The 22,843-nt window shown below is 56.7% G+C and overlaps 1 protein-coding gene across 1 annotated transcript in view; it reads right to left on the bottom strand.

Moving 5' to 3' along the window:
• Nucleotides 1-13,410: 13,410 nt before the first annotated feature.
• CPLX1 (complexin 1) overlaps nucleotides 13,411-22,843 on the bottom strand; it is a 34,236-nt gene continuing 24,803 nt past the window's right edge. Inside the window, exons 3-4 of the mRNA XM_029949849.1 lie at nucleotides 21,930-22,105; nucleotides 13,411-15,270 (exon numbers count right to left, since the gene is read on the bottom strand). Coding sequence (XP_029805709.1) covers nucleotides 15,073-15,270; nucleotides 21,930-22,105 — 374 coding nt within the window. The 3' untranslated portion in view covers nucleotides 13,411-15,072. The remainder of the gene's footprint in view (nucleotides 15,271-21,929; nucleotides 22,106-22,843) is intronic.

The raw sequence follows: 22,843 nt of genomic DNA, 5'->3' as shown, positions 1-22,843 counted from the left end.
GGGGGGGGTCTGTTTTCTCCAGGCAGCTGGGGGGTCTGTCTTGTCCAGGCAGCAGGGAGTCTGTCCTCTCCAGGCAGCAGGGGGGGGTCTGTTCTGTCCAGGCAGCGGGGGGTCTGTCCTCTCCAGACAGCAGGGGGTCTGTCCTGTCCAGGCAGTGGGGGGTCTGTCCTGTCCAGACAGTGGGGGGTCTGTCCTGTCCAGACAGCGGGGGGTCTGTTTTCTCCAGACAGTGGTGGGGGGTTGGTCCTCTCAAGGCAGCGGGGAGGGGGGGTCTGTCCTCTCCAGACAGTGGGGGGTCTGTCCTGTCCAGACAGCAGGAGGTCTGTCCTGTCCAGTCAGTGGCGGGTCTGTTCTCTCCAGACATCACTTGGGGAGAGCCTGCGTTGGCAGTTGCCCTCTGATAATGATCAGACATGAAAGGGTCAGCATCAGAGATGAAAGGGAGTCAACGATTTGCTGCCAAAGTTTCCCTTTTTAAAGGAGGTGGACCCTTTAAGAGGCCTTTGCCGGTCCCTTCTAGTTCTGCTGGTGTCGTCAGCCCGTGCTGGTCTCAGCGGTTCCTGGTCTGGCTGTTGCTTCACTGCTTGGCGTGAGCAACTCCGTCGTCCTCTCTGCACGTGTGTAAAAGGAGGCTGATCGTAGGAGTTGGCTCACAGGATCGTGGAGGCTGAGACGCCCAGAAGGACATGCGCAGGCCATCAAGGGAGGAGAGGACCATGTCCCAACTCAAGTGGTCAGGCAGGAGCCATTCCCCCCTTCCTCCACCTCTCTGTTCTACTCCGCCCTCCAGGTCCTGAGTGACACCCACCCATATGGGGGAGGGCCCGGCCCACCAAGCCCGAGGCCCCTCTCATCCAGACACACCTAGGGTGGTTTCAGTACAGGCACCCCGGACCCATGCCGCTGAACACAAGAAATTATCCATGACAGACGATTTCGGGGGCGCGGGGAGGGCACTATGCCCAAAACTTTAATTTTTAAAGGATAAGTAATTTACAGAAATCTTGAAAATCTAGAAAATCTAGAAATCTTGAAAAACTAGAGCTGAGATAACAAAGAATATGATGACCAAAATTGTATCTTCTCATCAGTTTCAGATCTGTAAAGTTGAAAGAAAATTTGGTGTAAGAAAGTGACTTTGCCTATTTTACTTGCTTTTGGTAAGTGGTGTTTTTCATCTTATGACGGTCAAGTTCTCGGTAAAACCCCACCCAGACATTCATGGTCACCTGAATGCCAAGGTCGGCAGCCAGGAGCCGCAGGAATGGGCACCTCCGAGGCTAGGCGCCCAGTGCTGGCCATCCACGTGGGCAGATTTTGAAGTCTGTGCTGGCACCAGGTGAGGTCAGTGGGCACCAGGGGTCTGAGATCGCCCTGGCTTGACCAGAGACCAGTTAATGCCCTCAGAAAGAAGGTGGCTGGGCCGGTCCTGCGGTCCTCGAGGGGCTGTGTGTGACCGTCTGCTGCTTCTGCCTGCACATCTTACTGGCGGTTTTACTCCTTCAGCGTAAATCCATGTGGATGAGAACATGTGAGTCTCAGTTTAACTATGAGAGCTATTATGGGGTGCCTGGGTGGCTGAGTAGGTTGAACGTCCAACACTTGATTTCAGCTCAGGTCATGATCTCCCGGTTCATGAGATCAAGCCCCAAGCCAGGCCCTGCACACGCATCCTAAATGTAGCAGGTGCGCACCAAAGAAGCCACACCGGCTGGGCCTCTGCCCACACAGAAAGGCCTCAGTATCTCAGGAGCACACAGCACAGCACAGCCAGAGGCCTGCACCATACCTCTGTGTGGCCGAGAATAAATGTCTTCCTCGGATTTCTGGTTCATAAGGATAAAAATCCCAGTGGGTGCAACAAGACCCCCGTAGGGGGGAGCTGTGGCCAGACCTGCAGGTTGCAGGGGGCTGCGTGCTCCATAGCCCTGACTGCATTGTAATGAGCCCTCCCCTGGTCATACCGAAAGAAATTCACTCTCCCCTTGAACCAAAATTCACCCTCCCCTGGTGGTACTGAAATATGCCCCCCCTGGTGGTACTGAAGAAATACATCATGCTTATCCAAGTCACCGGCAGGATGCAGCCCTGGCCCTCCGTCAAAGACCAAAGCTACCCTGTGGCACCTGGGTTGTATCTTGTACCGTGAGAAGCTCTCCCCCACTTTGGAGGAAGAGGGTGCGTCCGTGCCAGCCGTGTGCACGGCAGCCAGCGGCACTCCAAGATAGTACTGATGTCAGCTTCTTTTTGACTAAGCTGGACTTTATTTTGAAATGAAACATAAATTATTTGACTGTCACATTTATTCCTAAAGGTTTTTTTTAATTTATTGGGGTACTATGAAAACAAATTTGTTGCTCTAAGAACATTTTTGGTCAAGAATTTTTTGAAAAATAAAATTTATTTTTTATAAATAGACCAAGTATAAAAAATATCCAGACTAAGAATATACTCTTGTTGGTGGGAAATCACTTCTTCAGATTCTTGGGGGAGCACAAAATGGGCTTAGCTGAGAGTTCCGTGAGGTGCTTCTGGTGATTGTGCTGTTTCCCATTCTGTTTTCTGTGGGACCCCAAGGCTGTGGAGGGTCGGGGGTGGTCCCAGGACCCCAGGGCCCCGGACAGAGGCCCCCTGGGTCCACATATCTAATTCTGCCTGGTGTCATGGCTGTGCTGGGGTTACACTCTCACTTTCTCCTGCCCCTCAGCTGTCTCCCACACCACACCCCAGAGCAGGGGGGCGCTGTGGATGCCCTGGCCCCCCTCCTGAGAACGTGGCAAGGCGGCTGAAGCGTTCCCTGAGGGCAGCATGGTGGTCTCAGATCCACCTGCCTCCCTCAGTGCTACCAGACAGCACCTACAAGGGCTTCCGTTATTGGGACCCACTTAGTGACACTCAGCTCCCGCAGGGTGCATGATCCACACCAGGACGAGCCAGAGTCACAGGGCACTAGTTTTGTTGGTACAGAAAATTCCTGCTGGTCGTTACTTTCTGGGTTGGCTTTCAACACCCACATTATGACATGTTTGTGTGTCTTTCAAAGGAGTTTCCGTGTTTTCTTCTTGGAGTTCTTAGGTGTCCCTTCTCTAGCCTATTTCATGTATTTTTGCTCAGGAAGGACAGGGGTGGACCTGTGTGCTAGCTGGTCATTTGGGAATAGAGAAAACACTTGTTTGTGCTGAATCAGTTCTGAAGGTTCCAGGGTGGAATCTCCTGGATGTCCACACAGATGATGAAGTCAACACACACACACACACACACGAACCTGGTTCCAGCATTTATTTACTTGCTTTGCTTTTTTTGTGGTTTGTTCTCCCTGTTGGAACCTCTGCAAGAATGTCAGTTAATGGTGACAACAAGCATGCCGTGGTTTGTGACTTTGATGGGAATATTCTTTTTGTTTGTTTTATTTTTGAGAGAGAGAGAGCAGGGGAGAGGCAGAGAGAGAGAATCCCAAGCAGGGTCCTCACCTTGGAGCCTGTCGCAGGGCTTGATCTCACGAACCATGAAATCATGACATGAGCTGAAATTCAAGAACCAGATGCTTGGGGCGCCTGGGTGGCTCAGTTGTTAAGCATCTGACTTTGGCTCAGGTTGTGATCTTGCACTCTGTGAGTTCAAGTCCCGCATCCGTCTCTGTGCTGACAGTTCAGAGCCTGGAGCCTGCTTTGGATTCTGTGTCTCCCTCTCTCTCTGCCCCTCACCTGCTCATGCTCTGTCTCTCTCTGTCTAGAAAAATGAATAAATGTCTAAAAAATTTTTGAAAAGAGTCAGATGCTTGACTGAGCCACCGAGATACCCCATGGGATATTCTTAATGTCTCTCCTTAATGGTTACAGGGTTTTGATAAATACCTTGTACTAAATCAAGGAATTGCCTTCTGTTACATTTTAATCAGGAATATGTGTTATTTTATAATTTTTTTTTTAACATTTATTTATTTATAAGAGACTGAGAGAGCATGAGTGGGGGAGGGGCAGAGAGAAGGAGACACAGAATCAGAAGCAGCTCCAGGCTCTGAGCTATCAGCACAGACCCCGACGTGGGGCTCGAACCCACGAACCGTGAGATCATGACCTGAGCCGAAGTCGGGCACTCAACCGACTGAGCCCCCCAGGTGGTTTATTTATCTTTGAGAGAGAGAGAGAGAGAGCTGGGGAGGGGCAGAGAGAGAGGAATCCAAAGCAGGCTCCAGGCTCTGAGCTGTCAGCACAGAGCCCGACGCGGGGCTTAAACTCAAGAACCTGACAGTCATGACCTGAGCCGTAGGAGGACGATTCACTGAGCCCCCCAGGTGCCCCAGGGATATGTGTTCGTTATAAATTTTATTTATTTTTTAATTAAAAGTTTTAAATTAAAGTTTTTGTTTTGTTTTTGAAGTCAGAACACCTGTAGACCCATTTAATCATTACGGTCAGGGATGGGACGGCTCGCCGCCCAGAACACTCCTCCTTAGCACCAGCCCCGATTGCCACCGCCCTGCTCACCCAGAACTCCTGGCAGCCACGGGCCTTCAGCCTCACGCGTGCCCTCTCGAGGGTCCGTCGCACACCTCCGAGACCCAGCTGCTGCCGAGCTCAGTGTTTCCCCTTTTCTGCTATGTGGCTACTAATCACCCAAAGAAAAGGTTCTGTGTTTTCAGGCCTTTCTTTTAAATGTTTATTTATTTTGAGAGAGACAGCGAGCAAGTACAAGCGTGCAGCAGGGGCGGGGCAGGGAGAGAGGGAGAGAGACTCTCAAGCAGGCTCCACGCTGTCTGCACAGACCCTGATGTGGGGGCTCCACGTCACACACCGTGAGATCATGACCTGAGCCGCGACCAGGAGTCGGATGCTTGCCCAGCTGAGCCCCCCAGACGCCGGGTCTTCAGTGTGTTGATGATTGTGAATAAAGCCACTGTGGACATTTACGTGCAGGTTTATGTGTGGACACGAGGTTTTGTTTCTCCAGAAGTAGAATTGCTGGGGCATGTGCTGACTGTGCGTTTAACTGGAGAAGAAGCCGTCCTGATCTGTGAAGGTCTGGGAGCCCCGGCGCTCCACACCCAGGAGCTGTCTGCGCCCCCGCTGAGGTTAGCTCCTTTGCGGGTGTGCAGTAGGATCCCGACGCGGTTTGTGTCTGCATTTCCCTAGACGGTTCTGATGTGGAACATCTCATGTGCTTGTCTGCCATTATTTCCTCTTCGGTGCATCTTTTGCCCACTTTAACTGAGGGGATTTTTTCCCTCTTTGTCGAGTTTTGAGAGTTCTTTATATATTCAGGATTTAAGTCCTAAATTGGATTTGTGGTTTGCAATTATTTCTCCCAGTCTTTAGCTTGGGTTTTCATTCTCTTGACACTGTCATTGGCAAAGTGTTTTTAATTTTGATGAAGTCAAGTTTATCAGTTTTTTTCGTTTATGGGGTATGTCCTGGATGACACTGTGGTGTCATGTCTAAACCTCTGCCAGGTGCCAGGTCATGAATATATTTTTCTGCTTTCTTGCAAACATTTTATAGTTTTATGCCTATTTACATGTGATCCATTTTGAGTTAGTTTGTAAGGTATAAGGTTTAGGTAAAGGTTCAATTTTTTGCATATGGATGACTAACTTTCCCATTACCATTGGTTGAAAAGACAGTTTTGCACTATTCTCATGGGTCAGTCTGCCATATGTATTTGGGTCTGTTCCTGAACTCTACCCTGATCATTCACCTCTTTGTCTTGTCCCTTGTCAGCCCACACTGTCTTGATTGCTGTTGCTTCGGGGAAAGCATTAAAATCGGGCAGTGTGGGGGCGCCTGGTGGCTCAGTCAGTTGGGCGTCCAGCTTTGGCTCAAGTCATGATCTCATGGTTCGTGGGTTCGAGCCCCACATCGGGCTCTGTACTGACAGCTCAGAGCCTGGAGCCTGCTTTAGATTCTGTGTACCCCCCCCCTCTCGACCCTCCCCTGCTCATGCTGTCTCTGTCTGTCTCTCAAAAATAAATAAAATAAAATAAAATAAAATAAAATAAAATAAAGTAAAATAAAATAAAATCGGGTAGCTCAGTCGGTTGAGCGTCTGACTTCGGCTCAGGTCATGATCTCACAGTCTGTGGGTTCAGGCCCCATGTTGGGCTCTGTGCTGACAGCTCAGAGTTTGCAACCTGCTTCAGATTCTGTGTCTCCCCCTCTCTCTCACCCTCCCCCGCTCATGCTCTGTTTCTCTCTGTCTCGATAATAAATAAAACATTTTTAAAAATTAAAATTGGGCAGTATGATTCTTCTAGCTTTGTTCCTCTTTGTAAAAATCACTTAGGCTTCTTAGCTCCTTTGCCCTTTCATATAAATTTTAGAATCATCTTATCTGTATCTACAAATATGTCCTGCTGGGATTTTGGAATGGTGTCAATTCTATAAATCATTTGGGGGAGATTGCTACACTATGTTGAGTCTTCCCGTTCACAGGTACATTACATTTATTGATGTAGGTCTTTTTAAACTTTTTTATCAGTGTGTTGTAGTTTTTAGCATGTGGGTCCTATGCGTGTTTGGTTAGACTTATACCTAAGTCTGTCCGTCTCCCTTTGTGTCTCTCGATCACTGTGTTCTTTCTTCCTTTCCTTCCTTCTTTCTTTCTTGGAGGCTGTTGTATTCAATTTCATGACTCACCAGGCACTCACCTGAGCAGCCAACAATCTGGGTCCCAGGACGCAGATGGCCATCTTGGCGTCCGCTCTGCTTAGAGAACGGATTTATTGGAACTCAGTGCTCCGCTGTCCTGGTCCTTCTCTTCGCTTCCTTTCCCCTCCATTCCTGCCCCCTGTGAGATGAGTCACATTGCTGTTGCTGCACTCCTTTATGCCTCTCCCAGCTAGGGAGCCCTACAAGCATACCCTTCAGTGGTCACCAGTGACTCCCGAAAAACACAACAGTCTATTTCAATGTCTTCTCTGGCCTACGGATAATTTAAAAGTTTAATTTCCAGACATAGGGGTGTTTCTAATGGTTTCTGTTGCTGGTCCCCAGACTAGTTGTCCTGAGGCTGGACCACATGTTCTGTCCTGTGACAATCCCATGAATTTTGTGGGGACAAGCTTAGGGCCTAATCAGCAGTAAGTTTTGAAAAATATTCATGTGAACTTTAAAAGAATATGCAGAAGCGTCTGGTGGCTCAGTCGGTTTAGCATCTGACTCTGGCTCAGGTCATGATCTCATAGTTCATGAGTTTGAGCCCCGTGTCGGGCCCTAGGCTGATGGCATGAAGCCTGCTTGGGATATTCTCTCTCTCTCTCTCTGCCTCTCTCTCTCTCTCTCCCTGCCCCTCCCTAGCTTGCATGTGCATGCTCTCTCTCTCAAAGTAAATAAACTTCAAAAAAAAATTAAAGAGGCACCTGAGTGGCTCAGTCAGCTTAATGTCCGACTTCGGCTCAGGTCATGATCTCACAGTTTATGAGTTCGAGTCCCACATCAGGCTCTCTGCTGTCAGTGCAAAGCCTGCTTTGAATCCTCTGGCCCCAACACTCTCTGCCCCTCCCCCTCCCTCAAAAATAAACATTAAAAAAATAATATGCATTTTTTTCAGTTGAGTGCAGAGTTCTCTATACTTTCAGTTGGCCATGTTAGCTAATTGCATTAAGTCCTCTGTATCTTTTTCTGATTTTCAGCTGCTTCTTTACTGAAGAGATGTGTTAAGTGCTTTATCCTCAAATCAGATCTTCTTGAGCCACAAGTTCTTTTGCTCAGAACTTTGAATTTTATTGAGTTCATGTTCTTGCTATGTTGTTTCTTGAGGTTTTCCTGCTGGATCAGTGTTCAAATGGAGGTTCGCTTGTCTGCTTGTTGCTCCGTGGTGGGCCTGCTGGCTCTTTCCGTTTTGCTCCTGCTTGGACAGTCTTGTCCAGACTGAACTTCCAGCTTAGACACAGCATGCTGAGGTTTTACACTCTTCCCACCATTTGTGAAAATGCCTTGCTGCTTCTTCTGCTGGAGCGCCAGGGGGCTTTTCATGACCCTGCAGGCCTCTTGGCCTGAGAGTTCGGTGTGGGCTGGCAGTCAGCCTTCTCTGTGCTCAGCTGCGGTGGCGTCAGGCCAGGATCACCCCGCCAAGCAGGACTGGGGCGGCAAGGCAGGCACTTGGTGTCATCCCCAGGACACAGTTCTGGGCCTCTCCTTCCCATTAAGAAATTGCCTGCTCTTCCCTCCTTCCATGTCCTGCTCCATGCAGCAGCTCCCACCTTGCCTGTGAGGAGGCAGGGAGAACATTCAGGAAGAAGCCCAGGACTGTCCATCTCCCATGTGGCTTTGCCGCTCTGCAACATACCTGCCCAGTTAGGGGTCGAACCTGCACATCCTTCCATTTTATGGCTTTCATTAGCTGCTGGTTTTGATGGTGTTTGAATTGGATTCTGCCTTTTGCAGGTTAATTTTTTAAGTAAACTTTTAATTTTAGAAGTTTTAGATTTTAAAAACATGCTGTGAAGATAATGCAGTGTCCCCATATCCCCGCACCCCATTTCCCATTATTAACATCCTCCATGAGTAGGCACATTTGCCACAGTGAATGAACCAACACTGACACATCTTTATTAAGTGAAACACATTCTTTATTCAGATTTCCTTAGGTTTTACTTGGTGTCCCTTTTCTGTTCTGAGACCTCACTGAGGAGATCCCATTTTCCAGGTGTCCTAACTCCTTAGGCTCCTCTTGGCCGTGATATTGCTCACACGCTCCTGGTGTAATATGGCCTTGACACTTTGAAGGAGTGCTGGTGGTCAGTTATTTGGTAGAACTTCCCTTGACTGGGGTTAGTGTGAGGTTTTTCTCACGGTTACATTAGCGTAATGGGTTTGAGAGAGGAAGACCACAGAGCTGAAGTGCCCTTCTCATCACGTCGAGGGGATACACCATGAACATGACCTATCACTGTGATGTTGACCTTGACCTCCTGGAGGTGGTGCTTTTGTCAGGTTTGTCCACCACCCCTTCTCCATACTGTGTTGTCTGGAAGGAAGTCACTGTGTGCAGCCACATGCAGCAAGGGGCTACTCCATCTCCCGGAGGGCAGTGTCCACATCAACTATCCGCACGGCGATTTCTCTCTTCTCCCCACTGTTTGTTCATTCATGTATATCAGTGTGGACTATGGATACTTATTCTGTACTTGACTTACAACCCAGCACTGCCTTACTTTGGTGTTCAGTGTCCCACCTTTGGTCACTGAGAGAGAGCTCAGTCAGTTGGCGCTGTGGCTGTCCCTTTGACAAGTCCCTTAGTTGTTATTTAGCATTTCCTGCCTCCAGGCTTATCTTGTAGATTTCCTGCCACAGTCACAGGTGACTGCTCTTGAAGAATTAACAGGAGAGAGAACTCTTGCAGAGTGTCAATCATCTATATTAGCCTGGAAGTTTCAGCCTGGGCCATTGGGGGGGGGGGGGCCGAGACAGGGGGCCAGGATGTGCCCCCTGCTTGAGCCAGAGGGTCAGGGCCTGGCAGACCCATGTGACCAGAGGCTGAGTTCTGACTGATAGACCCTGGAGTCTAGGCCTCCTTGGAGAGAATTAAGATTTTTGGCCAAGTGAACACAGAGCACAAGGCCATCCTCTCTTTGCTGCTGCACCGGAAGCAGTTCTGCTCAGCTGCCAGGACCATTGCACCAGAGGGTTTTTTGTTTTGTTTTTAATTCTTTAAATGTTTGGGGTGGGGTTTTTTTGTTGTTTTGTTTTTTAAATTTATTTTTGAGAGACAGAGAGAGCAGAGGAGGGTCAGAGAGAGAAGGAGACACAGAACCAGAAGCAGGCTCCAGGCTCTGAGCTAGCTGTCAGCACAGAGCCCGACGCGGGGCTCGAAACCACGAACTGTGAGATCATGACCTGAGCTGAAGTCGGCCGCTTAACCAACTGAGCCACCCAGGTGCCCCAAATGTTTGTTTATTTTTGAAGGAGAGAGAGAGAGAGAGAGAGAGAGAGAGAGAGAGAGAGACAGAGAGAGAGAGAGAGACAGAGAGACAGAGCATAAGCAGGGGAGGTGCAGAGAGAGAGGGAGACACAGAATCCGAAGCAGGCTCCAGGCTCTGAGCTGTCAGCACAGAGACCGACATGGGTCTTGAACTCACAAACTGTGAGACTATGACCTGACCAGAAGGCAGTCTCTGAGCTCGGAGAGCCACCCAGGTGCCCCTAGTGGTTTGTTCTTAAAGCAAATTGAAAGTCAGTGCTTGGGTTGGCCTTGAAGGTTGGTTAAACACACGTTAACATTTGCCTTTCCCAGGAATTGTCTGCACAGGAACCTTCACAGAGAGCTGGGGATCACCAGCAGCAGCTGTGACCCGGGGACTGCCCCTCTGCCCACAAACTCCCCAGTTCCTGGGGCTCTTGCATCGAAGAGGGCAGCTGCCAGAGCCTCTGCTACACCCTCGCCCAGGCCCACCCCGCCTTCCAGGCCTTTCCCTAGCCAGACTACACCTCCCTCGTGACAAAGTCATTTTTTTTGTCCCTGTGCAGGATAAATCCCAATGGACTCACTCGCGGATGCAAGAAAAAAGTGTTTTGTTTTCCAAAAATCAACTAAACCTCAACTCTCACGCCATGTCCTCGCGCTGAGAGAAATCCCCCTGGGTACTACTGGGACCTGAGGGCTGATGTTCAGCCCTGGGCAGGGCCCGAACCGGAGTCCAGGGGGGCCAGCACAGGGGGCGCTGCCAGCTTCGTCTTCCAGGAAAAGCAGTGCGAACCGCGCAGGGCCCTGCGCCTCAGGTTGCAGAATGGACCGGCGGCCAGCCTTGGTCACTGGAGTCTGCACCCCTGCTCCCAGGCCCTGCCCTCTGCCCGGTACGTTCCTCCGCTTGGCCAGCCAGGGCCACCTGGGCCTCATCCCCGCGCCCTTGACCGCTGGTCTGGGGGCTGGGCGCGGGCCAGCAGGAAGGACGACCCCACCCGCTGGCTTCGGCTCCCTGGACGAGGGGCAGAGACTGTGCTGTCGTGTCCGAGGATGTGCCGCACGTGGCAGTCGGGACGTGTCCCCTCTCCGGTGCCGGCCTCCGGGCAGCTAGTCAGCGCCCCGCCCAGAACCCGCCGCCTCCTCCCAGCCGGGCGCTCAGTGCCTCAACTCGGCCTGCGGACCCGGGGAGGACTCTGGGAGGACTCCGGGACCACGCGGGGACCACTCGGGGAAGACCCGCACAAGTCTCGGGAAGGACAGTGCGGAGGCACCGGGCTCGGTAGGTTCCCGACGCGCAGGGCGCGCGCCGGAGTCTCCCAGGTTCTGATTGGCCAAACTTCTGCCACGTGACACTCTCGGAGCCAATCGTGGCGGACCTGCCTGGCACACGCTTATTGGCTCCGGCGGGTCAGGTGGGCGAGGACAGAGCCCGGAGAGGACGCTTGGGGCCGCGGGCCACTGTACCCGGCCCAGGCCGTAGCTCCCAGAGGCCCCGTCTTAGCGCCCACCTTGAGTGGCCGGGGTCCTGCCTGAGGCCCTTCCACCTTCAGGGCCATGCAGACTTGTGGTCAACGCTGGCCAGGTATTGCGACAGCCGGGTCCTGCAATCCCGCCCCCAGCCCAGCGCCGCCCCCAGGGCCGCACCCCCCCACCTCGGCCCAGCCCCCAGCGCCGCGCCCTCCCCCCGCCTCCCCCCGCCCCAGCCCTCAGCGCCGCCCCTGGAACCCCCCCTCCCCCCCACTCCACCGCGACGGGACCCGTCCCTTCAGACCTGAGGGAACCTGCTCAGGGAGGTGGAGACACTTCCAAATGTGTGGACAGGTGGCCCGGACTGGGTTCACCGAGCCGCGCTGGCTGTGATCGTGGACAGCAGGACTTGTCTAGCTGCGGATTAGCACAACTAGACAAAACGGTCCTTGACTGCCAGACCTTTAGGATTTTGTCCTGACGGCCTGGTAATTAAGTGACTTGTGAGTCAATAGCTCTTATAGTGCAGGCCCCAAGAGGACACGGGACAGGAAATCCCAGGCCTGCCTGGGGCTGTGTGCTGGTAGGGACCAGGGGCAGGAGGTCACCAGAGCCAGGACCTGGCAGGACCTGCCTGCCTGCAGAGTGGGAGGGCGGCTCTAGAGGGTGCCAGGTGTCAAAGTGTGCTCTGTTTGCCAAAAGAGTTAAACATGCAGAAAGGCGAGAGACTCTGCTAAGAGTCGGTGTGGACCTAACACAGGCGTCCGGGGCAAGGCCGTGGTCATCTGAGTCATGGTCACAGCCCTGTGACCTGACACAGCAGCTCCTACCTCAGGGTCCTGGGCATGGCTATTCCTCTGTCTGGAGTGCTCTCCTATGAAAGTACCCCAGGGGCCCCTCTTCCTCTCCTCGGGGTCTCTCTGCACCTCCTCAGAGGTGAAATATTGATCTTCACCATCTTCTGCCCCCTGATCCCACTCAATTTCTTCCCCAGAACTTGATTTACTTTTGTATCATCTGTCTCCTGCCACTGGAAAAATGAGTTCCAGGAGGAAGGGACCTCAGGTATCCCTGGTGCATACCACCCAGCTTGGCACATCATTAGACTCAGTAAAAATCAAGTGAACAAATGCCTTTACCTGAAGTCCTCAGACACTCCCACCTGAGGGGTCTGACCCACCAGTCGCCAACGGAGGGCTGGCCAGGGTTCAGAGGGAAGGTGTGCCAGTCACCTGGCAAATCCAGGTTGCTGCTCAGGACTGAACCTAGTCCATGCCAGGCTGGGGCCGGGGGAGGGGGGGGGGCGGGTAGTGGAGGCTGAATGGTTGATGCAGTTCTCCGTGCCCTCCCTTTTTTTTTTTTTAATGTCTATTTATTCTCAAAGAGAGAGAGAGAAAGACCAGGGGAGGGGGGGCAGACAGAGAATCCCAAGCAGGCTCCGCACCATCAGCACAGCCTGACCCAGGATTCAAACTCCTGAACCAGGAGATCATTACCTGAGCCAAAATCAAGAATCTGACACCTGACTGAGCCGGCCCCCCCCCAGGCCCCCCTGGGAGCCCTCCTAAGAGTGGCCATGCTGGGGGTGGCATGCAGAGCCCAAAGACAGAGTGGGCTGCAAACCCTTCTGCAGCGCTTTGGGTCCAAGGAGGGAGGATAGACAGTGACTCCCTCATCAGGAGGCAAAGTGGGACCTGAGCCCCCAAAGGCCTGGCAGAGCTGTGGGGAAGGCAAGGCCTGTCAAGGCGTCTGGGCAGGTGGGGGTCTAGTGGGAGGAGGGGGGAGAGGAGGGGGAGGAAGGGAGACCCAAAGGGGCCAGTCTGCCTTTTAGATGATTACCTTGGGGCTGCCTTAGGGAGAACTGGGTGAATGTGGGTCCGTGGAGAGACCCTGCAGTTGTCCCAGCGAGTGGGGAAGGGGCTCCCTATGGGGCAGCACATTAGACTAAGTGGGCTCCTCCAAAATGGTCGGGGCCCTTGGTCGTCTGCCCAGGTGGGCTGCCACAGGGGGCATCAGGACTCTGGAGAGAATGGCCACGCGGTGTGAACTCGCTATGGTGTTTATTGGCTGTGATTCCATCCAGAGAGAACACACATGACGGCCCCCGACATGCAGGAGGGGGCGCAGGCGCAAGGACGGAAGGACGGACAACATCCACGGTCTACGCTAAGCTTGGCAGCTCCGGGCGCCCCATGCGCTGGGAACGGGATGCGGGGTTTCTACGAGACAACGCCCTGTCTGCTCAGAGCTGGCTTTTTGACGTGTGAAAACAGGCGTTTAAAAAAGACACGGGACCGGAGGAGGCGAGGGCGCAGGAGCGCGAGGCGCCAGGGCACGCGGCCCGGCCGGCAGGGGGCGTCCGCGGTTAGTATTGCCGTCTATTGTTATGGCTTCTCTAAAGAGCTACGTGGGGCCGAACCCCCCGGCCCGCAACACGTGGACGCGATGAATGTGCGATATGGACAGAAAGGGGTCCCCGGACACCGAGGCGATGGGCTTTCTGTCCCGATAGAACTCCCCAAACACGTAAGACCTCATTACCTGAGATTCAACATATCACGATGCAAAGGAAAACAAGGATGAAAGAGACGAAGGGTCCGGGAGGCCCTCCGTGGCTCCCGTCAGACTCCGCCAGCGCTGAGCGCAAGGCCACCTGGGGGGTCCCCACCTCGAGGGGCCTGCACCTGGCAGAGGAGAGCCCGAGGGGGCTTTCTGTCTCCAGGTGTGGCACTCATCCCAGGGCCCCGGGTCTCCTCCCCACTCTCATGGAAGGTGCGGGCGCACAGAGGGTGGGGGCAGAGGCCCCCCACCCCAGAGCAGCCTTGGCTAAGACCACCTAGCCGGGAGGTGCCACCCAGGGAGGGGAGAGGGCTGGGCAGAAAGACTCAGGTGCGGTGAGTCACAGGGCGCGTGAGGGGCTGCACTGTTCCACACTGGACCTGCGGTGGGGGTGGTGCCAGAAATTTGCCCCCAGGCCTATTGCTTAGTTTCCGAAGTTTGGAAGAGACCAGGGCCCTGGTACTTCTCCGAAGCAAAGCCTTCCAGAGGAGCCGGCGGAGAAGGGGCATGGAGGACAGGCAGAGACAGATGGACACCGTGAGGGGTGCAGGCGGAGGTGGGCAACTTTCAGACAGGAACATTCGGAGCCCCTGCAGCCCATGTGTCACTGTGGGGACAGGGGAGGCTCCCCTCCCAGCCCCCCGCACGCCCACCTTCCCCCCACTATGGCTGTGCTCCTGAGTTTGGGACGGGACAAGTGCCCAACAACGCAGGGACGGCGCACCAACGGGTGATGGAGATGCTGGCCCTGTCGGTGGCATGGCCTTGGGCGCTGCTGGGTGGGTGTGAAGGGGGGGGGCAGTAGGGACATCCCAGGCTCTGGGGGAGGGCTCGACCCAGAGGAGCACGTGGGCGGTCCACGGAGGGGCCCTGGGGAGGGGTGGGCACCCCTGCCCCGGTGGGTGGCGGTGGTGATGGCAGTCAGGGGAGGGGGCTGGTGGTGAGCGGTGAGCGCAGGCTCCCGAGGCGTGAGGGGGACATGGGGTGGAAAGATCTAGGACTATGGCTTATATTGGCGTTGGGGGACTGCACTCTGCTCCCGACATCCCTTCAGGGGCCTCCTCGGAGGGCATGTAGAGGGCGTAGGTAGGCGAGGGGCGGCGGGGTGGGGGTCTGGGCTCAGGCGGGCTGGGTCCAGCTGGGGCATTACTTCTTGAACATGTCCTGCAGCGGCCCTGGCAGGTACTTGATGACCGTGTCCAGGATGCTCTCGTCCTCCTCCTCCGGCTCATCCCCACAGCCCGGCGGGATGGCTTTCTTTGGCCGCGTCAGACTGCCCTCTGAATTGGCCTCCATGGCGGCCTGGGCCTCAGCCTCCCGCTCTTCCTTCTTCTTGATGCCGTACTGTGGGGGAGGGGCGGGGGTCAGACCAGTGCGCTCCCAGCCCCAGGCTGGCACCCGGGCCACTCGGTGCCTGGGAGGACTGGACCCTTCCTGCTCCTGCGGGATTGGCCCAGAGACCTCCAGAGGCAGGGCCTGTGGCTGAGAAGGGCAGCTGGGAGCCCCTGGCCCCACAGGCTGCCTCTGAGGCCCCTTGAGGCAAAATCCCACCCAGGAGGGTGCCCGGTGGGGGGGCCCTCCCGGAGAATGCGGGGGCAACAGCAGAAGCCACGGCAGAGGGGAGGGGAAGGTCGGTCCCTGCGGGGTGCCAGTGGCCCCGCCCCGCTCCTGGCCTCTCCACCCTCCTGACCTACCTCGCCTTCCCCGGAAGCCAGAAGCCGGCGCTGTTCTCTGCTGGCCTGGGCTGTGCTCCAGGAGCGGTGGGAGGGGCAGGCAGGACATCTGCCCAGGGCGTGGAGAACCCATTGCTCTGGGCCCGGCCGCACACAGCCCAGGTCCTTGGTCGGGTGACACGTGGTCACACCCTCATGCCTGGCCAAACCTCCCTAGCTGTGGCTGCGACCCCGGCCCCTGCGTGGACAGCCGACGGAGGACGGAGTCCAATGGCAGCCCTAAGTGGAACCCCACCTAGGCGTGCCCTCAGCCCACACTCCTGGCCACCCTTGAGACCCCATTTCTGGTTTCCTGTGTGTGTCCTTGCCCCCAGCTCTTACCCAGGTCTCCCATCTGTAGTGGGTTGAATGTGTCCCCCCCTCAAATTCCTGTCACCTGGAACCTCAAAACGTGATCTTATTTGGAAATAGAGTCTTTGCAAATGGAACTAAGATATGGAGATGAGATTGCCCTGGCCCTAAATCCAGAGTTTCCTTGTAGCAGAAAGAAAAGGACAGAGAAAGCCACAGGAAAATGGAGCAAAACTGGAGCGGACAGTCACGAGCCAAGGACACCAGGGACGGCCAGAGCCATGGCAAGAGAACGCCAGGAGGCAAGATTCTCTCCCACACGTTTCAGAGGGAGGGCAGCCCTGCCCACATGCTGCCTCAGGACTTCTGGGCTCCGGAACTGAGAGGATTCATTTCTAAGAGGGGGAGAGGCCCTGCCTCCAGGCCTGTCACCAGCCCCTCAGGAACCAGCACTGAAAGAGGGGGAGCTGGTGCTCAGTGAGGTCGCCTGTCTCAGGGCTGGTGGGAACAGGGTGGGGTCAAGCTGCACACATGCTTCTGGGGGCTGGTGGTCCATCTGACAGGCCAAGCTCAGGACCTGCTCAGGCTGGAAAGAGGGGCACCACTGGCCGGGTCTGAGGTTCTGGGTCGCACATTAGGGAACGTGCAGGAGCAGAAGCATTAATAAGGATGAAGGGGGAAGGGCAGCGTGTGGGTGTCAGCAAGTCCTACTGGGGGACACACAGCACGCATCACCGGCCCCAGGGAGGGGGTGCTTCTGTCCAGGTGGAGGACCTACCCCATCGCTCCTTGCCAGCCCCACCAGAAATGGTGGATTCTGCTTCTGGTACTTGTGGGGGAAGGGACGCCCTCACTCTCCAAGAAGGGCCTTCCTTCTGCTTACAGGTTTCAAGGGGGCTGGCTATGTCCCACCCGCAGCTTCTAAAGGCATGGAAGGAAACCTCTGCACTGGTCTCCTCTCTGCGGCTGCAGGAGGCTTCAGGCCTGGGGGACACAAGGGCCATCTTCAGCAGCGATCAGAGAGAGGGGAGCCGTGCTCTCCACTCAGCTGTGACCAGAGCACAGCCTGGGGCCTTCTTGGGCACCTGCCAGACACTGAGGAGAAAGAAGTAAAGGGTTTATCTCTGTTTCCTCAGCAGGAGCCCTGAGCAGCTCAGACTCCCCTGTGCACCCTGAATATCACCCGGGAGTGCTAGGAGGGTTTCATGGAAGGGCTGACCAGGGTGCCCCAAGAACTCATAGGCAACGGGCACATTGACCAGAGGACCCTCCCTGCTGAGCACTGATGTCAGGTCAGCCAAAGGCACAGCGTGTGACAAGATGACCAGACACCAGGCACCCCCTTGCCCACAGGCCCTCTTCCTGGGTCACCATTCTGGGACAACCTCTCAGTGGACAGCAGTGGCCCTTGGGCTTGGAAGGGGAAGGAGAGACATGTGGCTTGGAGCCCTGTGGGGTGGAGCGTGGGCGGGGGAGAGAGACACTTCCAGAAACTAGGTCAGACCAAAGAGAGCTTCCCTCCAGCCAAGGGCACAGAGTCCAACAGACTCCCACAGCCACAGGGCGAGAAGCACCAGGCAGGAACATTTGTGGCCTGTGGGTGGGGCCCGGGGGACCGTGTGTCAGCCTGCACGGTGCGGCGCGGCGGTGCAGGTGCCGGCGCCCAGGGGGCACTCATGTTACCGCGAGAGCATGCTGCGTGCGGTCGAGCAGAGTCATCTCCTAGATCAGAGATGCAGCCTCTGAGCAGGTGCTGTCTTCAGTGCTGGGGTGGTTCTGTCAGGGGTGCAGGAAGGAGACCCCAGCCCCCAGCCCAGTTGCTCCATTGAGGCTCAAAATCATTGCAAAGCTTAGACTACTGGGCTCCACCTGAAGGTCACAGGTACTCTGTTGGGGAGGGAGTCCTGGGCCCACCCCAGAGCTGGACCCCAGTGAGACCTGGCGAAGAGCTGGGCCAAGGCTCCTGAGCTCAGGAGACAAATGCTCATCCGCTGGAGGCTGTTCGCCAAGGACACAAACCACCGAGGCACCCAGCCCCCACGCTGACCACGAAGATGGCAGGGCCAGCCCCACACGCCGAGGCGGAGAGGACTCGGTGCTCATAACAGTGAGGGTCTGCACTATTCTGAAACAACTAGTAACAACCAGCAACCACACCCACACTCATCATCAGCGCAAACCTCAGACTGAGCCTCGGTGATCTCAAGGGGATGTGGGGGACTGGGTGGGCTGGGATCCACCAGCGTGGTTCTGGGAGAGGGTGGTGGTTCTGGCTGGAAACACCAAACCTGGCAGCGAGTGTGCAAACCAGAAGGGGTATGCAAATCAGGAAGTGCACATGCAAACCAGGCACACTTGGCGGTGGGCCGATCTCCCCTCTTTCCTGGACCCACCAACCCAAGGTGAGAAATCCCACCAGCCTGCTTCTGCTTTCCTTAGATGAGGTCGCCTGGGGACCTGGGGACCCCTGGCCCCCAGGCCCTCCAGCTGGTGGTGCCCCACCTGATGGAGCCCTGGACTGAGCACCCCCTTTTCTGACCAGCCCCATGAGGTCTAGGGCTGTGTAGCACCAGGGGAGGGCTGGAGAAAGCCGGGTCCAGTGCCTGGGGGCCAGCGAGGAGAATCTGGGGGAGCCACCCTGAAGGGCAGGCAGGGTTCCCACCTGTGGGGAGCAAGAGGGAAGTGGGGAGGGCTACCCAGACAGGTGGACGAGGGCTCAGCGATGGCCACGTCAGGCAGACCCCCTGGGGCAGGGCCTGGGAGCTGGGTCACTCGGTGGTGCAAGGGGTGAGGGGGATCAGGTGCCCCCACACCCAGGCGGGTGTCCTGCCCTCACCACTTAGCATGGCTACTGGCACGGGGGCCAGCTCTGGCCCTGCACCCCATACCGTCAGGGCACAGCCTCCACTCCTGCTCTGAGCTCCCTCCATTTCTAGGGAGCCCTGGGGCGGGTGGGTATTTCTCCTGAGCTGATGGCTAATAGGAGGGAGTGGGCCAATTCTGGAGGTTAGAGTGATGCGGCTGGGGATTCCCGGGCTCCAGCACCCAGAACATGTCAGGCTCCTCCTGAGCGGAGGGGCTCACCATGGTCCCCACCCCACTTCCAGCCAGGTGACCCCCATCTCATTTAGCTCTGCAGCCGCACAGGAAAGCCCTCCATCTGGCACACTCAGCTTGGGGTGTCAGGCAGCTCCCAGCAGGTGTCTGCCCCCCACACCCCTGTGTCTTCCCTGCTGGCGGACCCTCTGGAGGCAGGTCCTGGCCCACTGCTTCTACCTAATGCCACAACAGCTGGAAAAGTGATCGGGCTGGGCAGGTGAGGAAACCACAGCCCAGGCCCTGGCACTCAGACCCCTGCCCCCGCAACTGGATCGGGTAGATGCCACAGTGTCCACTGGGCCCATGAGAACAGAAGTTGGGTGTGCACAGGAAGGAAGGAGTACCCTCACCTGGCAAGGGCGAGGCCCAGCCACTGGGGTTGGCAGAGAAGGTGAGGGGTCACCCGAGGCCAATGGAGGCAGTTCAGGAGGTGAAGGTGCCTGGCCCACCCGAGGAGGCCCCAGGTCGGGGTGCTCGTGTGGGGAGACAGAGGGCCCTGAAGCAGCCTTCCACACAGCCACCCCCAACACGGGGGATCGTGAGGACAGGGGAGGACATGATCCATCACGTGGAGGAGGTTGGTGAGAGTCACTCATCCATGGAGCCACAGGACCCCAGCACCCACAGGGCCAGGTTCCGCCTCCGTCAGCAGGAACAGAGCCACACACAGAACAAAGCCCCTGGCCCCCACTGAGGGTGAATGAGGAACAGTAAGCGTGTCAGGTGAGCGTAGGTTCGGGGAGCAAAATAAAGCAGGGGGAGGGCGTCATGAAGGGGTGGGGAGGGGAGGGCTCCAGGGAGACACAGCCAGCCAAAGGCCCTGGGGCAGTGGGAATGTGGGCCCCAAGGAGGCCCAGTGCACAGTACGTACAGGTCACCATGGGCCTGGGCCTGGGGCCCTGGATGAAACGGGAGCCAGAGGAGGGTTTAAAGAGAGACAAACAGAAAGGGCTTTCATATTAAAGATAAAATGAATGGGGCGTGTTACGCACATAAACTCCCATGAAGTGGGGACCCTGAGGGTCAGGCTGGGGCTCAGGGGAGGGGGCACCTGCCTCCTGATAGGGGAGACGGGGGAGGCCACCCGCCCTACACACTGTGACCTGTCCGTGAGAATCCAGGGCTGGGACAAATACATTCACTCTCCCGGGATCTGCCGTGGGGGGTAAGCCTGGGGCGAAGCTCTAGGCAGCGGGGGCAGCTGGACAGACAGACGGACACAGAGACGGGCCTCAGAGCACAGCTGTTCCGGCCCCCTCCCTCCCCTTTCCCCTCCCCTCTCCATCTTCTGTCTGGGTCCCTCCCTCAGCTACCCCAGACACGGCCACCCCCACCCCTCATTCCTCCCCTCTTAGAAGACATTATGTCTGGGCATCTGTCTGTCTGTCTCTGTCCCTGTTTCTCGATCCTCCCCCTCCTGCCTCATCCCGCATGCGCTGATCCATACACTGCTGTCCGCCAGCTACAGCCCAAGCTGACTCCTGACTGCAGAAGGGGCCGGTCCCAGGCAGAAAGGAGGGGAGGCGTTCATGATCAGCTGTCACAACAAAATCGACCGGAGTTGTCAGCAGGTCCGCAGAAAAGGTGTCTGGTGACCAGCAGTGGGATGCCAAGGTTTGCGGTCAGCACACCCTTTCAGGGTTCAGGGACCTGTGGGCACCCCACCTGTCCCCCCCCCCACCTTGGGAGGCTTGGCTTCTGCTTGGGCTGCATGGAGCTGGCCCTTCCTTTGGGTACACTGAGGCAGGACTCAGCATCCTGGGGTCTGAGGTTTCCCACTCACATGGTCTATCTGGGCACCTCAGATAGTCCGGGGCAGGGACCATGGAGATCTCCTGAGGGGCTCCAGCCCCCTACCAGCAGGTTTTATCTGCAAGGTCTGGGAGTGCCTCTCTCAGAATCCAGAGCCCGGAGTCATCGGGATTAGGAGGAGGAAGGAGGCAAGAAGGCAGCACACCCCCCAGACTGAGCTTCCCACCCAGGCACCTGGACCCAGGGATGGCCAGGCTACCAGCACCTTCGGGGCAGGAGGCCTGGCCTGGCCTGAACACCTTGGGGGGCCACGTGGTTTGGGGGGTGCTCACGAAACTCCCAAGTCCCCCGGGGAGGGACCCATCTCCTCCCCACCTGGCCCACCCTGGATGTGGCTAGAGCAGCTGCCCCCATACCTGCTCTCTCCCAGCTTCTCCCACCCTTCCAACCTGGCTACTGGATGGTCACTGAGGGTGGGCAGTGGACACACCCTTGGGGGCACAGACCACATGCGGAGCTGGCACTGTGCTGGGTGTGAGCCTGGCTGCCAGCTCAGCCTTGCATGCCCACTCCTGCGCTGGGCCTCGGTTTCCCCATCTGTGACAGGCATGACACTGCCCCACCCATTGAGAAAGGCAGCCCAGATGATCCCTAAAAAGGCTGTGGCTGCCAACTCGAAGCCAATCCCCCTGCCAGCCCCCAGGGTCTGCGGGCTTGTTCCCCCATCACTCTGCTGTCAGCCTCGGAAGGTATGAGGACCTTCCAGAGCGGGTCAGGCACCTTCCCCTGCCCATGACTCACCCCACCCAGCGCTGCCTGTCAGCCAGCCCCGGCCCTAGGACAGCCGGGCACCTTCCCGCTCTGGGCGAGGCCTGTCCTTAGAGGACTGGGAGGGGGCAGGGTTGGATGCTTCCCCCGACAGAGACCACCATCGGGTACAGAGCGCCAGGGAACGCTCCGCGTGAAGACCCAGTCCCACTGGTAAGAGCAGGAAGGACTTGTGCCCACAGGTGAGCCCTAGTCCTGGGAGCCTGGGCAGCAGATGTGGGCTCCTGGGGTGTGGATTGCAGAGTCCTGCGCCATGGAGCCAGGTGAAGGGCAGCCCCCCGCCCCCCGGCCCGCGCCCACCTTGTCTCGGATGCCCTGCCGCATGGCCTCACGCTCCGCCTCCATCTTGGCGTACTTGGCCTTGCGCTCCTCCTCCTCCTGCCGCAGGGCCTCCTGGCGCTCCTCCTCCTTCTTGGCCGCATCGGGGTCCTTCTCCTCGTCACCCCCGAGCATCTTCCCCATGTCTTTTGTGGCCCCTGGGGACAGAAATCAGGTGAGCTGGGCCAGCTCCCTTGGCCACTGGGGTTGCCCAGTGAGGGTCCAGGCCCGCCCTACCTGCAGCTATTAGCAGAGCACCCCTGCCGGCAAGGGAAGCTTGGCCTTCCTGGGTGTCGGGGCAGGAGGACATGTGACCGTGTGTGCACGTGGTGGCCAGTGAGTGTGTGTGCGGCTGTAGCTGCGGATTTGTGTGCATGGCTGTGTGCGCACACCCGCAGGAGCCCTGGAGGAGCTGGGGTGAGCCTTCTCTGGGTCTCGTGTATGACAAGGTCAACCTCCGGGAGTTGCTGGAAGGATTAGCCTAATGCAAGAACACGGGCGTTCAGGTGTCTGGTGAGGCTCCCAGCAGGGGCTGAGGGTGGCTGTGGCCCAGAGCAGCTGGAGGATGTGTGTGTGTGGGAGGCTGTGTGTGCTGGAGGCTGTGTGTGTGCTGGAGGCTGTGTGTGTGCTGGAGGCTGTTCAGGAGGCTGTGTGTGTCCTGGAGGCTGTGTGTGCGGGAGGCTGTGTGTGTGCTGGAGGCTGTTTGGGAGGCTGTGTGTGCGGGAGGCTGTGTGTGTGCTGGAGGCTGTTCGGGAGGCTGTGTGTGTCCTGGAGGCTGTGTGCGCGGGAGGCCGTGTGTGCAGGAGGCTGTGTGTGCTGGAGGCTGTGTGTGCTGGAGGCTGGAGGCTGTGTGTGTGCTGGAGGCTGTGTGTGCTGGAGGCTGGAGGCTGTGTGTG

The sequence above is a fragment of the Suricata suricatta genome, chromosome 1 (assembly GCF_006229205.1).
Source record: "Suricata suricatta isolate VVHF042 chromosome 1, meerkat_22Aug2017_6uvM2_HiC, whole genome shotgun sequence".
Taxonomy (NCBI): Eukaryota; Metazoa; Chordata; class Mammalia; order Carnivora; family Herpestidae; genus Suricata; species Suricata suricatta.
This window is presented reverse-complemented; position numbering and strand designations above follow the sequence as displayed.